The following is a 23,964-nucleotide window of genomic DNA, read 5'->3' as shown; positions in this document are numbered from 1 at the left end:
CCATTAACGTTTCTTCTTAAGAATTTTTTCTAGCGACTGAAATTCTATTCGCTCTGTCCATTTCCCCACTTTTGCATTTTTCAAAGCACTGAAAGATTACGAAGTCATTCATTCATTGAACTGATATTTATTGAGTACCTACTATATGCAAGATATCATATTAAGGTTTGGAGGGAGTTAGTGCGGGAATGGATAAAGGCTCATTAAAGAAATATTTGTTGGTCAACTTCTGCATACAGGGCACTCTGATAGGTACTATTGGGGCTATTAAGATGAGCCAGGCAGCTCCTGTCCTCAAGGAGCTGCCAGTCTGTTGAAGAACTATGATTCTATCTATGCTTCTCTTCTGTCTTTAAAGAGACACGTACCATGGATCCTTCCTCCTCCAACTATCTTTTAAGGCTTAGCTCAGAAAACCTGCTACCTTCTCTCCCCTCTCCCAAGGAGAATTGGCCATGTCCTTTCCTAAGGCTCTAACCTACTTTGGAAAGACGTAGCGCATCTATGAAGAGCATTGCAGAGGGGTGGTGGAAAGAGCTGGGGCAAAACTCCTGGAAACAGGGGCTTCCCTGGTGGCGCAGTGGTTAAGAATCCGCCTGCCAATGCAGGGGACACGGGTTCGAGCCCTGGTCCGGGAAGATCCCACGTGCTGCGGAGCAACTAAGCCCATGTGCTACAAGTACTGGGCCCACGTGCCACAAATACTGAGCCCGTGTGCCACAAATACTGAAGCACGTGCGCCTGGAGCCCGTGCTCCGCAACAAGAGAAGCCACCGCAATGAGAAGCCCACCTACCTCAACAAAGAGTGGCCCCCGCTCACTGCAACTGGAGAAAGCCCGCGCACAGCAATGAAGACCCAACACAGCCAAAAATAAATAAATAAATAAATAAGTTTTTTAAAAAGGGAAAAAAAAAACAACTCCTGGAAATAGGAGTGCATTCCGTATGTCCGGGTTAATCCCGGATTATCATCCCTAGGTTTCTAGAAGCAGGATTGTGAGAAATATGCTAGGAAAGAGGATTTAGGTCAGATTGTGAACAGACTTGAATTTCAGGTTACAGAAATCTTGGTTTTGTTGTGTAGCCATGGATAACATGGGGTGCAGTGCTTGGGAACAGCATGAGTTGGATAAGAAAGATGTAGAAAAATGGAGGGAGGGAGATCAGTTTAACCCCTAGTTAGGAGATTCAGGCAGAAAGCTTTGAGAACACAGAGATGATTTAAGGTTAGAACCAATAGGTCTTACAAACGTACAAATTTATTCCAAGCACTCATATGCAAAATCGTGGTATTTTTTTGATGACTAAAAGGGTTGTATAAATTACTGTCTCTCGTAAGAGTAACAATTCAAAGCTCAAAGGGCAGGTGCCCTGTTATGCCTGTGCTTATTCATTTATTCCATAGACAGCTGTTGAACCTCTGTTCTCTGCCAGGCCCTGAGCTGTGTTCCAAGCATTTTGGAGATGATTAAGACAGGGTTCCTGCCTTCAAGGAGCTCACAGTTTAACGGGAGAGATACAGTTATATACAAACAGATATGAAAACACAAAAGGATGGCACAATAAGAGATGCGTCCAGGGAGGAGGTGATCTTTCTGAGTTTCCAGGTGAAAAAAGACGTGTAGGTGTGTTGGGCCAGGGCTGTGGGCCCCCACGTGTGTAGTGACATAGGATGGTGACCAGATATAAAGAAATAATTATATATTATACTGACCCCAAAGAGCATTCAGTTCTCTAGTAACAGCTCCTCTGTGTGGACAGTGTTCTGTTTTTATGTGCCATGTGATTCTGTTATGTGGGACAGCCTTCCCATAGGGGGACGGGATTGTGAGAGAAGGCACAGGCTAGAAACTGTGATAACTCAGTGCCAGTTATATTGCAGAATCCATTTTTGAAACGATTCAAATATTTTTCAACTGAAAATTAACACTTTAAATTCTGACCAATGAAATAGTTATATTCAGAAGGTGGAAAAACTAAAGAATATTAATCTGTATTAAATCCCATATTGATAAGTGTGACATGGTAAGTTCAAAACCACTCCAACAAATGTCAAGTTTAATACGGCACACCTCTGCCTGCAAATAAGCTCTAGGAGTGAAGAAAATAGTTACAAATAAAAATTTGAACCCTTTAAGTTCTCAGTCATTTTTGTTACTCAGCTGGGTATATAGAAAGGTGTGTGGAAAGCATTATTTTTCTACAAAAATCTAAGGCAGGGTTACTATTTCTTTCTTCTTTTTTTTTAATGTTAAGCACGTTCCTTTGCAGGGCTTAGAAATCTCTCTAGTCCAAAATTGAACAAAAAAGCCCTCCCCTTCTGCCTTTTTCTGTCAGGCTGATGAAGCTGTATAGAAATGTAAATGTAATATAAGGATGTATGTAGTAAGCTAGCGTTGCTCTCTTTCTTAACCCAAGCTCCCTTGTTAAGAAAATTCTCTGATTTTGCTGTGTGTGTACATCTCATGTGAGGGCATTTAATTAGCTACAAGTTACAACAAAGACTTTTGAAAGGAAAATATATCTGTGGTGCAGATGCTTTTATTTTCATTTGGCGAACAGCTACGTTTTTAACTCCCTTATCAAGAGCTGCATGAACGGCCCAGACTAAATTGGGAACATTGCCACACTGTTTGACAAATAGATTTTTTGTAAACTGATTTAGTCTTTTCATTGTTTGCATTTCATTATATAGCAGACTTCATGTCACAAAATCAGTATTCATTCAAAATAGAGAATTTAGAGATAGGGCTCTAGGCAGATAAAAAATATTGCACAGGTCAGGCCTATTAAACATAGAATAATATAGCAAGTCAGTGATCCAAAGGGTGTTCTTCAGCGGGGAAGGGGCTAACATTCCCGAGGTCAGGAGTCAGTGAAGACTTAAGATGTGGCCACATGTACGAGACAATCTACAGGGAAAAATAGTGAAAGATGAAGGCAGCTGGCTGGATAGAGTGCCGAAAAGACAGGTTTGTTACTTGCATTCTCCTCAGGGGCCGGAAGTGGGAACTTTAAGTGTAGCTGTGTCTTCCTCTGTTCTGAAACACTTGCTCATCTGAGTTTGGGACTCCTTGGCCCAGATAGAAACTGACCTTGAAAAGAGGTTGCTTTTTCATTTTTCTTCGAAATCCTCTCTTTTGGACCAGGGGGGTCTCAAACTTGAACATGCATTAAAATCGCCTGGAAGATTTGATAAGACACATTGCTGGGCCCCGCCCTCAGGGTTTCTCCAGTTGGGGTCTGAAATTGACATGATCAGTTTCCAAGTAACTGGGATGCTGCTTCACTTTGAGAACCACCTGTATAGATCACATATGCAAGTCCCTAGAGAATCAAGACTTAGCATCTCAAAGCATCTACCATTTAAATCCACTGGGCAAGGGCCCTGGGCAGCTCTGCTGCTCAGCCTCAAGTAGAAAGTCCAAAAGATCACCAAAGGCAGCTTATGTACAGGAAGCTTCTTTGCTAAAAGAAAAATTATTAAATATTTAACTTAGGGGGCTTCCCTCGTGGCGCAGTGGTTGAGAGTCCGCCTGCTGATGCAGGGGACGCGGGTTCGTGCCCCAGTCCGGGAAGATCCCACGTGCCGCGGAGCGGCTGGGCCCGTGAGCCATGGCCGCTGAGCCTGCGCGTCCGGAGCCTGTGCTCCGCAACGGGAGAGGCCACAGCAGAGAGAGGCCCGTGTACCAAAAAACAAACAAACAAACAAACAAAACTTAGGGACCTCCCTGGCAGTCCAGTGGTTAAGACTTTGCCTTCTAACGCAGGGGGTGCGGGTTCAATTCTTGGTCGGGGAGCTAAGATCCCACATGCCTCATGGTCAAAAAAACATAAAACAGAAAGCAATATTGGAGCAAAATTCAATAAAGACTTTAAAAGTGGTCCACATCAAAAAGAAAATCTTTTAAACATTTTAGTTTAATAATTAAAAATTATTTTTAAAATTAAAGCTACAGTTTTATGACATCTTATTCTTGCCTTTTTAGGAATCCCTTCATGTTTCACACAGCCAGACAACTTTTTAGTTCAGTTTAATGAGTCTTTGGAGATCACCTTTTGTGCATTTGTCCTAGTTATTTATAAAGATGAACAGGGCACAAGTTTTATTCTCAAGAAGCTTATAGTCATGGGAAAATCAGGCAAATAGAAGGAAAAAGTCAATAGCGTTTGGTTAGTGGACGTGCTAGAAGGATGGTGGGGTCTCTGTCCCATAAGAAGCCTCCTCTGACCTCCCCGGGGAGAAGTAAGTATTAAGGATAAGTAGGATTTTGCTAAACAGAAGGACTAGGGAAAAGCAGAGAGAAGTGAGATGTGGGGCTGTATGTTCAGGAGTCTGCCGGGAGTTTGAAAGTTCTAGAGCTTTTTCCTTATAAGGGAGCTGTTTTTCTACCTCTCAGCTCTGGCATCTGGTATCTCTGTTGACTGCTCTGCCCCCCACTCATTCTACTTTTTTTCTCCCACATTAAATTCCATTTGACCGTTATCATCTGTGAGAAAACTCGTCCACGTTTGCTTTGAAACCATTGAAACGATGCCTAAGAATTTAAGGAAGAAAATGAAGAATAAATTTTATTGTTTATGATCCCACAATAATATTGTAAGCGTTTCACATCTGTTTTTATTCTAAAGCACCGTGTTAAGGTAGACTTTTACGTTACACTGAGCACCTCAGTGACAGAACACGTGGTTCACTGTTTTCTCCTAGATGCTTGGCGGTATTGCACTCATTTTAGTTAAATTTCATAAACGATGGATCTGTGAACATTTAGCTCCTCAGCATTACGTCACACACAATTTGAGGCCCGCAAATGCTTTGCAGCGTACCCTAAGCCACTTTCCCATTGCTTAATGTCACCTCTTTTTTCTCTCGTTCTCAATCTTGCTTGCAGTTTGGAATCACCAGTGAACCTCTTCCCCAAAATAGCACTGTGTGGATCTCAGAGATTCTGACTCAGGGAATTTGGGTGAGACTCAAGCTTCTGTAGTTGTCAACCCCCCAGGTGATTTTAGCATGGATCCAGTTTCTCTCATTCTGTGATTACCCTTGGGCTCTGGGATATTAGCATGGTCTCAACAACCAAAAAGGTGATTCCTCTTCGGCAGGACCAGTTGAAGGTCTGGAAGTCACTTGCATTGAGTGACTTGACATGTAACGTAGGCCACTGAGATGTCTGTAGGTTAGAAATCGTGTTTAGGGGGTGTATGTAAGAATAATCTCTTCTTACATGGGCGTAGTTTACAATGGCCTTGGATTTGCATGATCTCGTCTGTGTTGACAATAACCATGTGAAGTAAGCAGGGCAGGTATTTTTTATCTTCTCTCCCCTCTTGTTAATTGTTCTTGCAGGTGATGACGGTAAGATGAAATAATTCAGGTGCTTTTGCCAATAAGCTGAAGAACCAGGACTGCACCTAAGCCATCCAATAGGCAGCTGGATGCTTTCACTTACGCTTCCTTTATATGGTTCAATAATGGTAAAGTAATGATTCCAGGTCCTGTGCTAAGCAATTTACCATTGGTTCTCAAGTCTCAACTTTGGCAGCATACTGAATTCACCAGGAGATTTAAAACCTCCTGATGCCAAAGATTATATATTGGTTGGCTGAAGGGTAGCCTGGAGAATCAAGAGTTTTCAAACCACTGATATATCCAGACCCTTCCATTGAATCTCCTGGACACCAATATGACGTTAGAGTCATCACCGTTTTAAAACTGAGGAAACTGAGGCAGAGAAGCATTTAATCCAGCAGACCCACCAGTCCATCAGCTCAAGAATGGCGGAAGCCAGACCCAAAGGAACGAATGAACCACTGTGTCTGTAGCTCTCTGGGTCACCCTATTGTTCTCTCACAATTTTAAGGTTTTTACTGCAGATCTTGCAGTGTAAACTACTGAGAAAAAAAGTTTACCTATACTAACTGAAAAAAAGCACTGAACTTAGAGTATTCTCAAAGCTCAAGAGCCACGGTCATGCCTGGGAGTTAGCCTTAGTAGTCAGCAGCAGTGTGCTTATTTGCTTATTTTGGCTTTTGTTTTGTGTGACTTTAGGCTCAGTGCATCCAATAGTGATCCTTTAGCTCAGTGGTCCTCACGTTTAGGTACCAGAATCACTTTGAGGTTTTGTTACAACACAGATTTCTCAGGTCCAATCCCCCTCCACCAGATCTTCAACTCAGGAGGTCCAGGGCGGGGCCTGAGAATTTGCATTTCTAGCCAGCTTGCAGTTGATGCAGATTCTGCTAGTCTGGGATCCACACTTTGAGAACCACTGCACTAGTCCAATCCCGTTATTCATGGAAGCCCAATGAGATGAAAGGCCAACCCCAAGGTCACAGATGATGGAGAAGAACACTTATTCCTCAAGTGTTCTTTCCACAATATCTCACGTCTCTGGGCAAGATGGGGGAACTTCAGAGATCTTCTTCTTACTCCTCCCCTAAAATTCAGCTTGACTTTAACTTGAGAGGATAAATATTGGTGTTAAAATTCTCTTCAGTGCTTTAGAAGCATCAGATGTTGGATGGATTATGCAGTCTAGAAAAGGTGACTCATTAATACACCTGGAACTGCCCGTTGGGAATTTTTCTTCCTGTTGTCTTTCTCAAGGAGAGATGAGTACAGTGACACAGAGAATCAAGGTCTTAGGTAAATAATTCACTTAACTGAGACCACTCAGTGTCACCTAAGGTTGTAGATTTATTTATCAGTGTGATTTGAAGGTTTCAAAACTTGTAAACAGTTGTTCTAAAAGCTTTCTCATGGATGGCAAAGGTGAGGAGAAGGCAGGGTTTTGCCACCACTGTACAATCCTTTCCTAAGTAAAAAGTGAATACTAAAAAATACCGTCACGCTTTTCTTTTTATCTACTGGGTGGGGTGAGGGGGATGGAATTCAACAATTACATTCCTCCTTCCCTCATAAGTCCAAATACAGTTTTATTTAATGAGTAGTTCATTGTGGACGAATAAATATATTAGCCCCATTAAAATAGTGGCAGGATTTCTTTAGAGAAACATTGAAACTCATTTACCAAAAGAAAAAAAATCAATCAGCATGAATGTGACAATTTTTGCCCAAATCAGCTATCTCTTGGGAAAATATTTATTGAGGCCTTAAATGTCCAGATTACAGAACTAGACAGAGCCCAGATGATTAAAGGCCATCAAGAAGATTACTAGATGGAAAGCATAGAGACATAGGACAACCTCCCTTGATACAAGCCAGTTAGACCCGTGAGCGCAAAGCATTGTGGGACACAGAGAAGAGAGCCATTGATTCTGCCTGGGGACCCCTGAAGGAGGCTTAGAGAGGAAGAGGCATCTCAGGTAGCCTCAAAGGACCGGAAGGGTGTTCTGTCTCCCCTGTGGGTTGTTTTGCCAAGCCCCGTAGCTGACCAAATGAGAGCCAGAATTAAAGGACAGGAACACTCTCTTTGCAATACTAGAGAGTTTACTTATAAATATGTAACTTTCTCCCCCAGTGAGAGTACAGGAATTAAGTCTGGTGAAAAGTGAACAGAATGTTTCCATTTACATTCTGTACGTCTCAAAATATTGATTGGGATTGAAAAATTGAATAGGGCTAACTGCTCAATCGGTGGCAATGAGGCCAATGGTGGGGCTGAACTGGAAGCTCTAACCACAGGAAGAGCCCATTAAAGCGAATATTGTCTCATTTCATCACCTCTGCTAATAGAGAAAACAAAATGTGGCCGTGTTTCCTTCCCAGATCTTCTTAGCAATAATGTACGCAGGCCCAGGAGCACCTGGCAGTATGCAATGCAGTCCCCTTCTACAGCATTCTGGAAAGATTTGAGAGATGAAATAGAGTAATTCAGAAACGAACGCTGATGTTTATAAAGCTATTACATTATATAGGTTGATCACAGTTCTTTTTTACTAATGAGGAAATCTTGGAAACATTCCAGGCAAATAAAGTGATTTTTAAACTTCATTTAAATCTTTACCAATTGTTGTTGCTTCTTTTTCAGTGAAGAATCGTTTTGCTCCTTCTTAGGTCCCCGTTCCCTGGCTTAGCTATTCTAGAATTAGACTATGGTTGCATTACTGTGAAACTTGGGGTAGAGAAACTAAAAAATGAGGAGGTAGACCGAAGCTTTCTGAGTGAAACCAATTGACAGAGAAGGGAAAAGGAGACTTCAGTTTTCCTTTTTGTACTTTAAATTCTCCCCAGCATTTTATGTGTTTATCCCAGGAAACTTACACAGGGCAGTACAGGTCAGGCATCCAAAAGGTGTGTTTCCTCAGTGAGGAAGGAAGAATAAGGTGTATAATTGGTAAAAGCAGGTTTATTCCACTTTCCTGAAACAAAACTATTTGTTGGTGGACAAAAATGCATACTAGTGAATGCCTTTCCATACCTCCTGCGTGTCTTTTTTAAGAGGACGCATCAAGATTTATGGGAAACAGAGATTAGGAGCACAAGAGATGTAGAAGTTAAAAAACAAGAAATTCAGGTCCTGACTTTGCAGCCTAACAACCAGATGTCTTTGGGCAATCGAATAAATTCTTCAGACCTCAGTTTTGTCATCTATAAAATGGGGATAATAGTAATAGAGTTTCTCCCTGCTTCACAGGGTTGCTGTGAGGAACAAAAGATGCTTGTGTGAAACAGCTTTTGTTAATGTTAAATTATAGCAAAAATATGAGCTATTCTACCTATTATATTAGAAAATTTTCTAAGCAGCTAAACTTTTCTACCTGGCTGTATTTTAAAGCCGTGAAGATTGAAAAACCTTCTTCCTTTGTTAAATGTTACTTCTTTATTTGGTGTTCCAATTTATCGAAGGGCGAATTAATCTGTTTCTTTTCTCACTAATGAAAATCGTCTTTGATTTATTTAGTTTTCTAATTCAAGTGGTAACTGAACTCCAGAAAAAAAACGGTGTCTTTAATTAAGTTACTTGCTTTTCTGTGTCACAAAGTTTGATTGGTTAAAGCTTGTGATACAAATAGCTGTTCACTTAGGGACAAACGACAGGAGAGATAAGAGCCCCTGGGGTTTTAATGTGAGTATTGTCCTCATGTCCCGCTCCCTGTCACCATTCCTGTTATTCTCATCTACTAGCAGATGAGAAAGGAATTCCTTGTCTCGCTCTCTTTTGCATCGAGAGTGTGGTTTTCTAGATGATTCTTTTTGGCTCTCCCTGATAGGATGCAAAGTTGTATGTTCTCATCTATGTCTTCCTCTTGGAATGAAACCACCAAACAGAACACACGGGACTTGGTTAAAGAATTACGGGCAGCAAAAGGAGGTAGAAAGTGGCCTAGAGGCAAGACCTTTGCCTTTTTCTGCTGATGAATTAATTCCCTTCTTCCTCTCCCGTAAGAAGAGAAATCCTTGCTGAAATTTTTCAGTGTTTTGTGCTGCTCCGGCATAAGACCACATAGAAATAGGAGATGTGTGGCCCTTCATGGGATCCTTGTCCACATTTAACCAACCAAGGAAACCCTAGAATCCTTAATATTGAAAATTGTATCTTGCATACAAGGGCCAGTTCTGAATGCTTTTATAAAAGAAGTATTTGTTTTCAGGACATATCTGGGATATCATGATTTTTAAATGCATCTCTGTCAGGTTAAATAAGAAAATGTTTTCATGTTACCCTGGTAAGGGTCACAGTTTTAGGTACTAATATGGCAGCTTTGTTTGTTTGCTTGCTTTTGTTTTGATAATAAATATTGTTTTTCATTGTCCAGTACTTAGTCGATATGAATATTTGGAAAACAGAAAAATAGAAAAATGAGAAAGAAAGTGATCCTTCCAAGTTGCCCCTTCTTAACTCTTCAAAGAATAAGTGGTGAGGAAATGCTAGAATACGTTGGTAGAGCAGGCTGTGACCTCTCATCCTTTCTTCCCTTTTGTCTTTTTCTACCTCCCTCTTCTCCATTTACTGTTTTAAAATCACTTTATCCTTTTAAATTTCACTACGTTACTCTAATAATCTAACTGAATTAAGACACACAAGGGCTTCCCTGGGCTTCCCTGGTGGCGCAGTGGTTGAGAATCCGCCTGCCGATGCAGGGGACGCGGGTTCGTGCCCCGGTCCGGGAAGATCCCACGTGCCGCGGAGCGGCTGGGCCCGTGAGCCGTGGCCGCTGGGCCTGCGCGTCCGGAGCCTGTGCTCCGCAACGGGAGAGGCCACAATAGTGAGAAAAGCATTCCTCAGCATGCATTTTTGCCCACCAGTTTTTCCATTTGGCAGCCTCTCTTAAACTGAAAAAATAATAAACTGACTAATAACATTTGTCATCAGTTTATTCATTCATTCGCTCATCCAAAACATATTCGTTGCGTTCCTGTAACATTGACAGGAATGATTACCGAGTTCCATTACTGGCCCTGGGGACACCACCAACGCTGGTACAGTTCCACTAACGAGAGTTAGGTAGGGGTTAGAGTGGGAAAAGGAGTGGCCCTTTAATAAAAACTGAATCCTTAAAAGAAATGATAGTCAAATTTTCTCTAAAAGGACACCTAAGTACCTGGGGAGAAGAAAGAGAATTTCTCTCTACTAATTCATCTCCACTTCTTTTTTAAATATGTGACTCTTGTTTTATCTTTCTGAGCTTTTGGAGAAAGTAGAGGACAATATGGACATATTCTTGGGTATTTGTCTCTTGGGATCAGATGTCCCTTGGCTCTTACTTGGGACCTTTGTCCTTAGAGGGCTCTGATCTCAGCCAGAGTTCTATGCACTGGTATATAGTCAACAACTGTGAGAGTTACATTAGTAGCTTGTTACTATGTTCCCACTGGAAAGGGGAGAAAATGTAATCTTTTCTAACAGGAGCTTTTCTACTACCTGGGTATGTAACCTGGGTTAAGGCTCTTAACCGCACTGAGCCTTATTTTCCTCACCTGTAAGATAACCAGGTTGAACTTGAAAACCTTATGGTCTCCCCCTCACCTGTAATTCCCCATGGCCCAGACCTTGTGTTCTGCTGTAGATTAGTGGCCATTCGGTGTAACAAGAGCAAAGCCTTGTGAAGAAATTGAGTCTTTGGGGTATCTGATCAAAGGAACTCCTGGGTGAATGAGCTTGTACCAGGGATAGTAATAAAATCAACAGCTGTTATTGATGGACCCGCTAGGGTGAAGGGCTGTGGAAGAAGTGTCTTAAAGGAACAGAAAAGGAGCAATTCCTCTCTCCCCTTCTTGCTGGTAAACAACGTACAACTGAATGCTTTGGCCAGTCGGCAGAATTACTTAACTTGTCGAGTCTTTCTTCCTCATATTCAGGCCCTAAATGCGATGGTAGTTTTGAGGGGGCAACCTTAATTTTTCCCACTCGTTACATGGAAACAATATATATGTGGCAGTATTATAGCAAGCAGTTCATATCATTTTATGGCAAAAGTTATTGATAGTGTCACTGGAGGAATATTTGCACTTCATTTTCTTTTCTATATTAAGGACCTTGAACTAGTCAAAGATGAAGGCCAAATGAATTGTCAATGTCAGTCTCTTCTCTTCTTTCATTTAGTGAGATTTAAAAATAATATGGTTAACATTTATGGAGGGCTTACTGTGTGTAGGATGACAGTAAAATGTATGGTCTAAACTGAGCCACTTCTTTTTTGATAGAAATTGATTGATTGATTGCTTGATTGGCTGGGTGCTGGGTATTTCTTTATAATTTTTATTTTTTATTGGAGCACAGTTGAATAACAATGTTGCGTTAGTTTCAGGTATACAGCAAAGTGATTCAGTTATACATGTACATGTACCTATTCTTTTTCAAATTCTTTTCCCATTTAGGTTGTTACAGAATATTGAGCAGAGTTCCCTGCACTTTTGAAAGTGTAAGGAGTGAGTACTGTACATTTTTAAGCTAGGAAAACTGGCCCAAGCTGGAATGTCCTTGGCCCACTGAGTCATTTGGTCCCCCCAACTAGGACGGGATACTGTGCTAAATTGGTTTGACTCATTTAATCCCCATAATGATTTTACAAGGTGCTATTATTGATCCTCCCATTTAAGAGCCGAAGAAACTGAGACTTAGGTGGGTGATATGACTCTTAAAGTCCAAAGCCTTATTCCCTCAGAGTTGGAATCTGAAGCCAAGGCATGACTTCAGAGTAGGTCATTACCACCTGGCCAGGGGCTTTCCACGGTCACCTCACTTCTGCCAGGCATGAGAAACACACACACCCCTAATTCATTTGCATTTGCTGGGGGAAGCAGATTTGTATCAAATGTATTCATTTATGAAAAGGAACCTCGGAAGTGTGTCAGAGAGTTCTAAGATCCAAAAAAAGCATCATCACCCTCTTTAAGCCTCTTTATATGGACACCCGATGCTGAATATCTCACTCTTTAAAAAACATTGCTGGTCCTTGGAAAATATGGACAAAAAGGTTCATGGGAGCAAATAAGAAAAGAGAAGTTTCAAACAGTGTTGTTGTTCAAATACATCAGGAAAGAAATACTTTTGTGCTTTTTTGATGTGTCATGGAGAGATCCATTTTTTAGCTTCAAATATACATTGAATGGAGTGATTACGATGGATCCTTTGATCGTTTTCCTAGTATCAAAGCAAGTATTGCTTTTACCCTGAAATCTGTCCTCTTTGCTCCACCCCTACTCCTGGTCTCTCCCCAGCCCTCCCCCTGCCTTCCTCTCAGAGCCAAGCTACCCTTTATTCTGGACATGATCACACACATGATTGAGTCAACAATTTATGGCTTTTAAAAATAGGGAATTTCGTCCTCTCTTAGGTTTATTGTTTGTCATAATCATCTTTCAAGTGAAAAGGCGAATTTACTCTTTCTATAGGAATATTTGAAGCTTGATTATCGTAATATTACAGCTGCCTGAGAAGGTCTAAAATGGGACATTGACCTTGCATGATTTCTGCATTTAGCTCTCGGTGCTGAACATTCAGGAAAGACTATAACTGCAACTGTTTATTAACGTGTAAACTCAAAATGTTAACTATTGCTCTGGAAATACACGCCATGCAGATTATACGGAAAAATGCAGTTGGTATTTTATCAGGGTAAGTATGTTGGAAATACAACGTAACTAGAGTCAGTTTTCCCGTTGGAGCTACTGTAGTTTATACTTTAATTTTTACTGACATTTCACCATGTATATGATTAGCTTGACAAAATGAAAATGAAGGAATCCTGAATTAATTAAACAGAAACCGAATTGCCTCTATTAGTTTCTCTGTCTTCCTTTGATTCTTCCGCCACCCCCCCACCCCACCCCCCCCCCACACACACACTTTCACAAACACACTGGGAAAAGAGTTTGGTGTATTATGGAGGTGAGGTAATCGCTCCCCAGAGAATGGGCTTTTTTTTACATAGACTCAGTAATTTGGGAATGGGATGGATTTATAGGACAAGAGGTTTGTCCAAAGGAAAGGTTTTTATTAGTGTTTCTGTGGAAGCCATCACTTTCAGTAGAAATGATTGCTTCTTGCCAATTGAGACAATAATTTAAATATCAAAGCCTGTGCCCTAGAAATGAAAGGCAACAGAAAATGAGGTTTGATGAATTGATAGAGGTTCGGTGGTGAGATAAAGTAGTCATACTGACTTCGAAAGATGTCTTTATGTTCCCAGTGGGAAGGTGTCTTCTTAAGCAGGTTTATAGCATAAAAAGAAAAATCCCCAAGCACAGGTAAGGAAACTGGCGACACGGCGGCACACAGCTCACGAGGGGGCAGAGGGGAGCCTTGGGTCCAGGCCTCTGCCTGTCCTTCGGGGTTCTTTTTCCAGGGATGTTCCTTGGGGGTTTTCTTTTGGATCGGGGTTCTTTTTCCAGGGATGTTCCTAGGGGGTTTTCTTTTGGAGTTAAAGATAGTAGTTTGTAAAAGTCTTGGTTGCGTTTTGTAGTACAGTCTATTATATACTACACACGATATATCACAGGCAGCAGGGAAGATGGTTCCAAAAGTTAACTAGCTTTTCAAAGGTTTTATGGTCTTGAAACGAGACGCAAAAGTAGATTACAAGGCAATTTGAAAATCTAGATTTGTGATGCCTTGTTTAGTTTGCAAAATTTAACAAATGGCAAATAAAACCAAGACTTGCTGCAGAAAGAGTGTGGCAGCTATAAACATCTTCATACAGATGAGTCCTGTTAATTTTCAGAAAAGGAAGATGCGGACCAAAAATAGCTATTAGCATGCAGTGATAGCGGGACTAAGATTCTCATCACCTTCTAGCAGCATAAGAATTCACTGTTCGAATGTTTCAGGAAATGATTCCGGACTCAGATACAGTAAAATGTCTGGTATAGACAACAGGAATTTACCTTTTGTTTCCACTTGAGTTTTGTGTGTTGCCATTTCATTCTTTCAAATGTAAATGAAGGATGTTTTCTGCTTGGTGTCTGTGCTTTCATTGGGGCCTGAGAATGAAGTTGTTTGGATATTAAGCTGCATTGTTGAAAGAAGAAGAGATTGAAACTATGCGTGTGGACCCTGGGTCTGATGCCTAGATAGACTGATATTAACTAATTTGTTCATGTTCTTTGTGAAACACTCACAGGGATCCTTTTGTCTGGTTCCATTTATCCTGCTTTGGGTAGACTCCTTGTGGTAAGATTGTGAAGTGTATAGACTGGTGGGCAAAAGTGTTTATTCTAGGCTGTTTATCTGTTCACTAGTTTCGCTTTTTTTTTTTTTTTTCCCCAAATCCTTTGTAGTTGAGATTCTTAAAGGCTTATGCTCAATATTGCACATGGTGTGTTTATTTCCTGTGATTATCCACTCTTTCCTCCTTCAAGGTGAAAAAGCTCTGTGACTAGGGAGGATTCTTGAGATGACTATGCTGTGTGTTTATAAAATATTCTGGAAGCTGTCTCACAAGTTTGGTGCAGTAGATATTAGTTTAAATTGGTTAAACTGGATTCCAGACAGTAGGTGTAATCTTAGGTCCTTGACTTGTAGAGGTGACACATTGATCCCGAGGGAAAATAAACCAACTCTACAAACCTAGTGCACTTTTGGTCATTCAGAAAGCTAGTTCAATGGACACTGCACCTTGCATGGATGTAATACGGTTAGCAAAAGATATGTGGTGATCACACGGTGTATGTGTGTACATGGATCTCTGTGAGCACAGAAAAAACACTTACACGTGAGTATGAATCTAAATATGTTTAAAAGTAGATACCAACACAGTCAAATGGTTCATAATGGGTCAAATAAGTACCCTACGAGAAATAAGAAAATTCTGAGAAATAAAAGATAACTCTCATGAAACGTGGTGACTTAACGTCCATCGGTAAATAACTGACTACAAATCTTGTCTTTAAAAGGCCATTTCAAAGGAGTAATAAGCAGGTTCTGTCACAGGATGATAATGCAAAGAAACTGAATAGAGTACAGTATTCTGCACAGGTACAGATCTGAATGTGCTGAGTACCTTAAGATCCATTGAGTACATTAAATAATTTATATTTTTTTAATGCCCCTGGACAAAATAAGAATGAAACTTTTATTTGCTGTATCTTTTAATAAAATGTATGCAACTGGATTTATTAATTACCCTGAGAACTTTTAGTTTATTCACAAATCAAGGTAGGAATCTTTGAACCAAAGATGTTTTTCTGTCTTTGTGAAGCAATATTTCCCTACTTCTTTTATTGTATTTTAGAAAAATCATGTTTCTTTTTCAAATGCCTTTTTATTTATTTATTTTTGAATTATAAAATGATTACATGTCTCATTTTCAATTGAATAGACAAATCTCTTTTTTCCTTCCGAGGTGTCTGCAGAATGCTTGGATTTTCTACATCTCAAAGCTCTTTTAATTCACTGCTCACAACCAAATTTACATCTTAATTGCTGAGTTCACATTTAACAATATAGACAGCATAATGCTACTGGTAATTAAGCTTTTACTACCTGCTTTTGTACAGTATTCTTAGGCACAGTTTTTGCTATGTGAGTTCTCCACTAGAAACTTGTATGCATTTAGACCACAAATAAAAGGCATCAGGCCCATATCTTAGATATGGCTAAATACATGGCAGGGAAATTGCTTTCTTCTGTTGGGGAGGACCAAATCATATCTGTCATTTTTATATTCTGAATGTTAATGTGGCTGTTCTAGTTTAGTGTTTTGTTTTTTAAAGGCCTAGAACATTTGAGAGGCTGAAAGACTGGGTTGAGTTCTTATCTAGTAAATTTAACACAGACTGGATATCTCAACTAATTTATTTTGATCTCAAAGATTATACTATGTATATCATGTAGGACCAATATGCAGTAGAGCTGAATTATATCAAAATTTCGGGTCATAAGTTAGCAGTTATCTCTTTGCCATAAATAGCTGGTAGCTAGTCCATTGTACATTTGCTAGTATAAAATATCCTGTATTTAAAAATAGGACTTAAGAAAATTCTTTGTTATATGGAAACTAAAAACAGGCTTATACACTGTTGGAGAAAAAAGACCCTTCTCTTATATTCTCTTTTCTTTAAAAAGCACTTCTGTCTGAAACGCGTCCTTATAATGACCAGACTGTCTGATGATTTACAAAATGTTTCTGGGTTGATTTTTTAAAGCATTCAGCGTGTGTTATATGTCATAATTATATAAACTGCATTTTATTTGAAAGCTAATGTTTTGGGTAAAAATCATATATACTTGTATATGTCTCCCAGTTTGGAAGCTTACATTGAAATAAGTATATGATTAAGAACACTTTTAGTGCACCAGTTAGTAATGCTCTCCCCACAGAAAAAAAAAAAAAAAAGAAAGAAAAAAGAAAAAGAAAGCAGTCTTTATTTTGTCAAAATGCATTGAGACGGTTTCAATGTACTACTTACCCTACGGCCCTCAGTGTCCCACCCCTGAAACTGGAGCAGCCAATTTGCTCTGCAGTTGTTTACCTTTGTTTTGAAAAGCTATGCATTGTATATCTATAGGTAGAGAGACAGAAGCAGGTAAAGAAATGTTTACACATAGAATTTACATAGGCATTCTCGCAAATTGCATTGAGGCACGCTTTCCTCTTCTGTAGTTGTGTAAAACTGCATTCCACCTCAAAGAGGACGATCCCACTTCACATGCCCGAACAATTTAGAAAGCATGTCTTGGATTTATATATATATATATATATATTTATTTTAATGCCCAGTAGAGATCAGGGAAACAGGCAACGACATGATGACAGATCAATGAGAAAGTACAGCACTAAATAAGAAGGAGCCCCCTCCCGTGGAATAAAAGACAGGCTACGGCAGGACAAACTTCATTCTCTACCTTCCGCAGAATCCTTTCCCAAATTAACTGAGAGTCTGCGTGAGTTCTTCTGTGCAAGGCAAAAGAGATCTTAGGTGAGAAACCCAAGACACATCCCTCCAGTGCTTAGAGGGTTAAATTAGTTCGGTTTCTTTTCTCGCTTCCCGGGGCGGGGGGTGGGGGGAGGGAGAAAAAAATATAAGAAAAAAGAAAAAGAAAGAAAGAAAGGAAGAAAAGGCAGAGCCCAGTATCTACGGGCAGCGTTTCGGTCTCTGGTCCTCGCTGTCTTTTCCTCTCCCGTTCCGTTGCCAGCCCCTTCGCGTCTCTGCACCCTCCGTACCTGCCTGCTTCCGCGGCGCCTCGCAGCCTCCAGTCGCCTCCGTCCTGATTGGGCGGAGACCCCCCAATCGGCTGCGCGCCTGGGCCGGTGGGACTGCATATGTTAAGCTCTACTTCATATTAATAAGCTCCAATCGAGGCTTTAAGTCCTTGATTAGGAGAGTGTGAGAGCTCGGGTCCCAACTGGCTGTGCCTATAGGCTTGTCACCAGGAGAACATTTGTGTTAATTGCGCTCTGCTCTGTCAAGGAAACTTTGATTTATAGCGGGGGTGCGCAAATAATGGTTGCCGGTCGCACATGGATTCGGTAGAACTTTGCCTTCCTGAATCTTTTTCCCTGCACTACGAGGAAGAGTAGGTACCTTTTTCTTTCCTTTTTAAAACTCGTCCTGGGGGTGAGAGTGTGGGGTGGACGGAATGGATCTTGGCGCACGGATTCAGGTAATGCCCTGGGTATATGTCTTGCGCACGAGCGCTTGTTTGTGTCTGTCTTGTGCCTTTTGTGTGGAGGGTGATCTCCTAATTCAGTAAGTCGAGAATTGTTCTCCGACTACAGTGTTACCTTTGAGGCAAAGCTCAGTGACTGTCAGTAAAACAGCTGGGTGACAGTCACTTCTTATTCAGGTGCTAAGAATAGGCACTTGGCACAAATGCTTAGTGAACTGTTAAAATGCATCTTTTACTAGGACCCATTTTCCCAAAGAAAAATGTTTTAAAATACAGGATTCAAAATGATTTATACTATTGAGTGCCTCTTACGTATTTGCAGTTTGACAGATATTTTCAGCTCCCGGTCATTTCTTACCGCGCAGAGTTTGAGGCAAAATTGTACATTTACTAATTCTCCTTCAGAGAACAATTTTAAAACTAGCCCTATGCAGTCCGGGGCTAGAATAATGTTATTTGCATGGCTAGCATTAAGTCAGCACTTAAGTGACAAATCAGTCCATTAAGTAACATGAGATTTTCACACATTATAAATATTTAAGGGGAGGAAAAAAAAAAAAAAACTAAAGAAGAAACAGTAGTGACTTTCTAAATTCCCCCTTGAATACACGATGCTGAGATTGTGGATTTGTTTCATGTATCGTGTCCAGAAAATGCAGAAAAGTACTTTTGTCCTTAGATGCAGTTTAACTGGTATTTATTAATATCTTTATGCACATGGAAATATATATATTTGGATCGCTCAAGGTGGGGGACTTGTGAGTAGGGGGTAAAAGGAGTAAATTAGGCATTCTTGTGTAAATGAGTGGGTCATAAACTTAATTTCAACCCACTGTTGAAATATTAGTTTATCATGGGAGCTGTCACTGGTTCCTCTTTATGTTGAGTCAGTTGTATGGCTTTGCTTTTCCCATTACAGTAATACCAACTGTTATAATTCTGAAAAGAGGGCTCTTGGCAAACGTTTCTCTCTGTAGATTGTGAAGAAAATATAAAACTCTCCAGAGGAGAAGGTCGTGCATTATAGGTAGATGTCCACTAGCGGTCCTTAGTGACTGCATATTGCCTTGGTTTGTAATTAAGCAAGAGATGAAAAGTGACTTGCAGTCTCAGTGGCTCCTCGTGCGTGTGACTGTGAGTGTGTGTGCGCGTGTATGTATGCATGCAAGCTTGCACACATACACGCTCACACAAGGGATATTAGCCGAGGGATGGATTTAGGAAGAACTGAAAGGTTGGAAGGCAGTGCTTGCCTCAGTAGAAAACATTCCAAGGAAGAAACAACCTTAAATTATGTGAAAATAAAAATGAAAAATAAACAAAGGTAGGACTGCCCACTCGAGTGAAGTTTGAAGGTGAGCGCGCTGGAGGCTGTCCCACTGGAGAATTTCATGTCTTCATGTCAGGAAGAATGCATTATCCAAGCTCACCCAATTCTGAACTTTCTCTCATAAATAAATAAACAAAACAAACGTTAACCCCCACACACACCCCCAGGCTTCTTTGTAGTTTCCTTGAATTTAACTTCTTATAGCTAATTTGAATAATTAGTTTAGATAAGCCTCTTAAAGCAGACGCATTTAAATGAAATCAGGACACATGTCCTTTTGGCTCTGGCGCAAGATTCAAACTAGCTTTCTTTTTGGCTCAATTAAAAGTCATCTTTAAAAAATACAGATTTATTGTTTGGATGCAGTTCTGGTGGTTACGTGGTTCACCGGACAGACAGAAAGATCTAATGCTTAGTAACGCATCTGCCTCTCTGTCTCAATTAATAAACCACAGAATTTATACATGCTATCAATATTCATAGTAAAGTGTGCTGGGTTAAACCCCATCACGTGTGAGTATACATTGAAATGAAACCAGAGTTATGCAGTTTCAGAGGAGAATATTGGACAATTTCTGCTTTGGAAGCTGTTAAAAAGCTTCGTGCAATTTATTGACCACCATTAGGAGAGCCTAAAATGTTAACCTATAACTATGTATTTTTTATTTTAGGAAATGTGCCAGCACATTAAAGAGCATAATACTTGAAAGCTTGTTTCACATTTAATAGCAGTAATAACTGATAGCATAAATAGGTGAAAATAATATATCTGCTCATTTTGACATATGTGTCAGTCTAATCATTCTAAATGAGTGTGCTCATCAAATGATTCCCTTTCAACCTCTGATTAAAATGTAACATTGACTACAGGATTATAGAGCGGACTTAATTTTACTGACTGTTTTAACAGTTGTCACAGCTGCTGGAAGAAGGAAAGGCAATTGAAACACTCCAAAACAGGCAAGGCGGGGAGGGAACAGTTCAGTCAATTTCAGCCTGATCGTGGAAAACCAGACATCCAAAATTAAACAGATTTGTGTTTTCAGATTCCTGTTTGGAGCTATGCAAGTTTTATTTTGTAAGGTTTACTCTTTCTTTTTCAGGGTTTTGCTTCTTTCCTCTGCCTCATCTCTCCCTGTTAAAAGCTAGAAGTCAATTGAAATACAACTATCCAAAAGTAATACTGTAATGTCAAAAAATACATGGGATAAAAGTAGGCAGGAAGGAAAAAATGTATGCAGTGACAACAACAGCAAAAAGCCTAGACCAGAGTGGATGCAATTTTTTTTAAAAAGATGGGAGCTTGCCTAAGTCACTTTCGATGTGATTTTATTTGAGAACTGTGAACAGAGTCTTTAAGTTTATTTTTCTAAGAAGGAATCCTTACACTCCAGACTGGGAGCTCATATTACTTTTCCTTCCTGTTTCTTCTCTGTAAATCTGTTGAAAACACCTGCAGCCTTAAAGGTAGGGGTTTTCAGATGATTTCTTTGTGAATTGCTGGAAGTGACAACCAGCTGCACTCAGGGGTGAGTGTTCCTAAGCTGTAGAGTCTCCTAACCTTGCCCATCACATCACTAAAGTGAACAGATTAATTCTATTTCTCTAAAAATTAAATAACTACTGTACCTACCGCAAACGATATATAGCGTCGAAATAGCCAGACAGTGTGGATTATGTAACGTATGATTTTTCTCCTTGGAGTAAGCAAAAAAAAGTGTTCTGAGTTAATGGAATCAATGTTGGATGGGAGTGGGAAGTGCTGGGCACCCCATGCTTCACTAGCCCTTTGTGTCAGTGTATTTATGTATTACCCTGTACAGATTGGGTGGTAAGTTTAGAAATCCTCCTTTTACGGAAAGGGCTGGAAAACAGCTTCCCATTTCCTGGTCAGAGGCAAGGGGGATGGCGTTGGCTGGTTCTTATAGTGATGGGTTTCTCATCTTCATGTGTTTGTGGCACTGCTGCTTTATTTACTGAGCCTAGTGTGTTGCAGCGGTAATTAACCCATGTTATTAGCAAAGCCCTTGTGAATAACCATTAATTCTCTTGCATGGATGATCATTTTTCCAGTGTTTTCCCCCCAATACGGTATCATTGTTCTTTTTTCTTTTTTTAAAAATTCTAAATTTATGGCCTTTGATATATTTATTTGATTTAATCTGACCTGGGATGTATATTGGCCATCTTATAAAGAATGGTCTTGTAATTCAGCTTTAAGAAATGCTAATAGAAGCCAGAGAAAAGATTTTTTGCTGTTCTTTTCCAAGCAAAAAAGAAAATAAAGGTTTAAAAAGAAAATAATGCAGGAAATTAGTTTTAACTTCAAATTTTCCAGATCTTAGAATTTATGTTATTTTGTGCCTTTGAAGTCTTTTAATCAGATTTCTACTGAGTTAAGAATACTTCAGGCATTTTTGTAAAATATCGAGCCAGCAGAAAAATACTTGGGCTTCTTGTGCTGAAAAAAGATAAGGACCGTCTCATTAGCTGGGGCCATACTTTTGCAATTAATTTTAGGTCCGTGGTGCTATTCATCAAAGGGGGCAGGTAACTTCTCTATGACTCTGTTTAACAATATTTTCACAATACCTCACTCTTGCAAGAACTGCAGACAAAGAAGAGGACGTTCTTTGGGAAGGTCTGTATCACTTGTGAAAAATTCCTCAACATTTGTTTTAGCCTAGTGACTAAACAAAGTATTTCTTTGTTTGACTTCTAAAGTGCTCTTCAGCACTCAATGTTTTCCTTATATTATTTCATAAAATAAATTAAAATCTGTGCTTATGGTCGCTACTTTGTCATACAAGTGGCAATTGATAGCCGTGATTTCTGTGACGCCAATTAATATCAAATAAACTTTTGAGAATCACCTATCAAGCATTTTGAAATAAGAGGACAGCATCTCACTAGAACTTTAAAGTCCTTGCAGCAGATAAGCTATGCTCTGAATTTTGCTTCATAGCAGATTCATGGAAGAAAGAAACAATACAGTGTTGATCTGGTCTAAGTGCATATGAGCTCCGGCCCTAGTCAGCTCTCTGGAGAAAATCTTTGATTACCCTGGCCCAGTTTGTTCAGTTTTTATCTCTTTTACATCCACTGGCCTTGTATTAAATTGTCATTGTCCTAAAGCACATGAGATAGAAATGAATTGCTGTTTTCTACATTCTCTGACAGTGAAATATTTAGGTTCTCTTTCTCCAGTCATACTTATGTGTGTATTTGAGAGTCCAGGGATGACATCCAGCATCTCTGCCGCTTGACATTTTTTCTTACTGCATTTTGTATGTTTTGCTGTTGATTATTATTTTCATAGCCATGTGTACATGGATGTCCGTGGTCTATACCATTATAAATAAAGATACACATACGCTACTTTAAAATCCAAAGCAGTCAATAGAATATACCACACACGTGTGTGTGCCTTTGTGTGCATGTATAGTATGCATGTGAAACACATATATATACACGGGAAGAGGTACGTATGTAGAATATAGGTATGCTGCCGAGAGTTCACGTATATTTATATACTAAAGTGGCTCTCAAGTATTTTTCTAATCAGTTAGTGTCCAGTTAAATTTGCCAGGCATAATTTTAAGCTGGAATTAGTATTTCAGGTATTTACCAAGTCTGATTTTAAACTAAATTGGCTTAACTACTATGTAACAGACAGGTAACAGGTAACCTAATACATTAATTTGTTTCTGATTTTATAAATTGTTAATTATTATCATTTTAAAATTCAATATCTAGAAATCATAAATAATTTGTAAAATAGGAAATAAGCCACTAGTACTAAATACATAATTTAATGGTTTGGGCCCATATCCAAGAAACAGTTTTGAGTGAGCTCTTGGCTACACTGTTTTCTTATACAGTTGGACCTGACAAATATATCTAAATGTAAACATGATACTTTTAAATAAATGCAAAATATAAATCTCACTTATCCTCACTACGTAAGTGTCATTTTCTTTTTTTTCTTTTTGCTAAAAGCACATAAAGAAAATTAATAAGTATTATATCCATATAAAGTACATCATAGATTTCTGAATTTCTGAATTGTGTTCTAAGAGGTAAGTTTAAAGGTCTGTGATTTTGCTTAGTAAATCTGAATGAGTGTTGAGAGAAACCATTTATCCAAATGTCCTTTCTATTCAAAGTCTTGTTCTAATTCGTATTTTGTTTAAATTCCTAGATTCATTTCCTACCTTTATTTGTTTGTATAGTACTTTAACAAATGTAATGTTTCTCGTTTTAAAAAAAATCCTGCTGTTTCTTTATGACAATCCGTCTGCTGAAAGTTAGCTCCTTTATTATCTGAGGGTGTCAAGTGACAGCCTTCTGCCTTTTTAAGGATTTACCTGGCATCTTATTCTTGTTTCAAGTTCATTTTAGACTTCTACTTTCGAAGTCTGGGAAACCTAGCTAATAAGAATAATTTCCGTTCAATTATAACAAACACATCCTTCCTCTCTTATGTTTTTCTTTACAGAAGTGCCAGATGTTTCTTTTCCTCTGATTTGGACACTATTTCTCAGGATTTTCCAAATGTATTTTCTAATCAATTATACAAAACCATCAGATTGAGAAGGTTTAGATTGTGTGTGTGC

At 39.5% G+C, this 23,964-nt stretch overlaps 1 protein-coding gene across 35 annotated transcripts in view; it reads left to right on the top strand.

Moving 5' to 3' along the window:
• Nucleotides 1-23,964, top strand: part of ESRRG (estrogen related receptor gamma) — a 645,982-nt gene that overhangs the window by 407,978 nt on the left and 214,040 nt on the right. Inside the window, exon 1 of one of the 35 annotated variants that reach the window (XM_059039095.2) lies at nucleotides 17,740-17,925. The exons of 33 other annotated variants lie outside the window; for them this stretch is intronic. In XM_059039095.2, coding sequence (XP_058895078.1) covers nucleotides 17,870-17,925 — 56 coding nt within the window. In that variant the 5' untranslated portion in view covers nucleotides 17,740-17,869. Of the gene's footprint in view, nucleotides 1-17,739; nucleotides 17,926-23,964 lie in introns of those variants that run through there. One more of the 35 variants, XM_059039105.2, reaches the window with a different exon arrangement.

The sequence above is a fragment of the Kogia breviceps genome, chromosome 1 (genome assembly GCF_026419965.1).
Source record: "Kogia breviceps isolate mKogBre1 chromosome 1, mKogBre1 haplotype 1, whole genome shotgun sequence".
In the NCBI taxonomy this organism is placed as follows: domain Eukaryota; kingdom Metazoa; phylum Chordata; class Mammalia; order Artiodactyla; family Physeteridae; genus Kogia; species Kogia breviceps.
The sequence above is the reverse complement of the archived record's forward strand: the minus strand, read 5'-3'. Positions and strand labels throughout refer to the sequence as shown.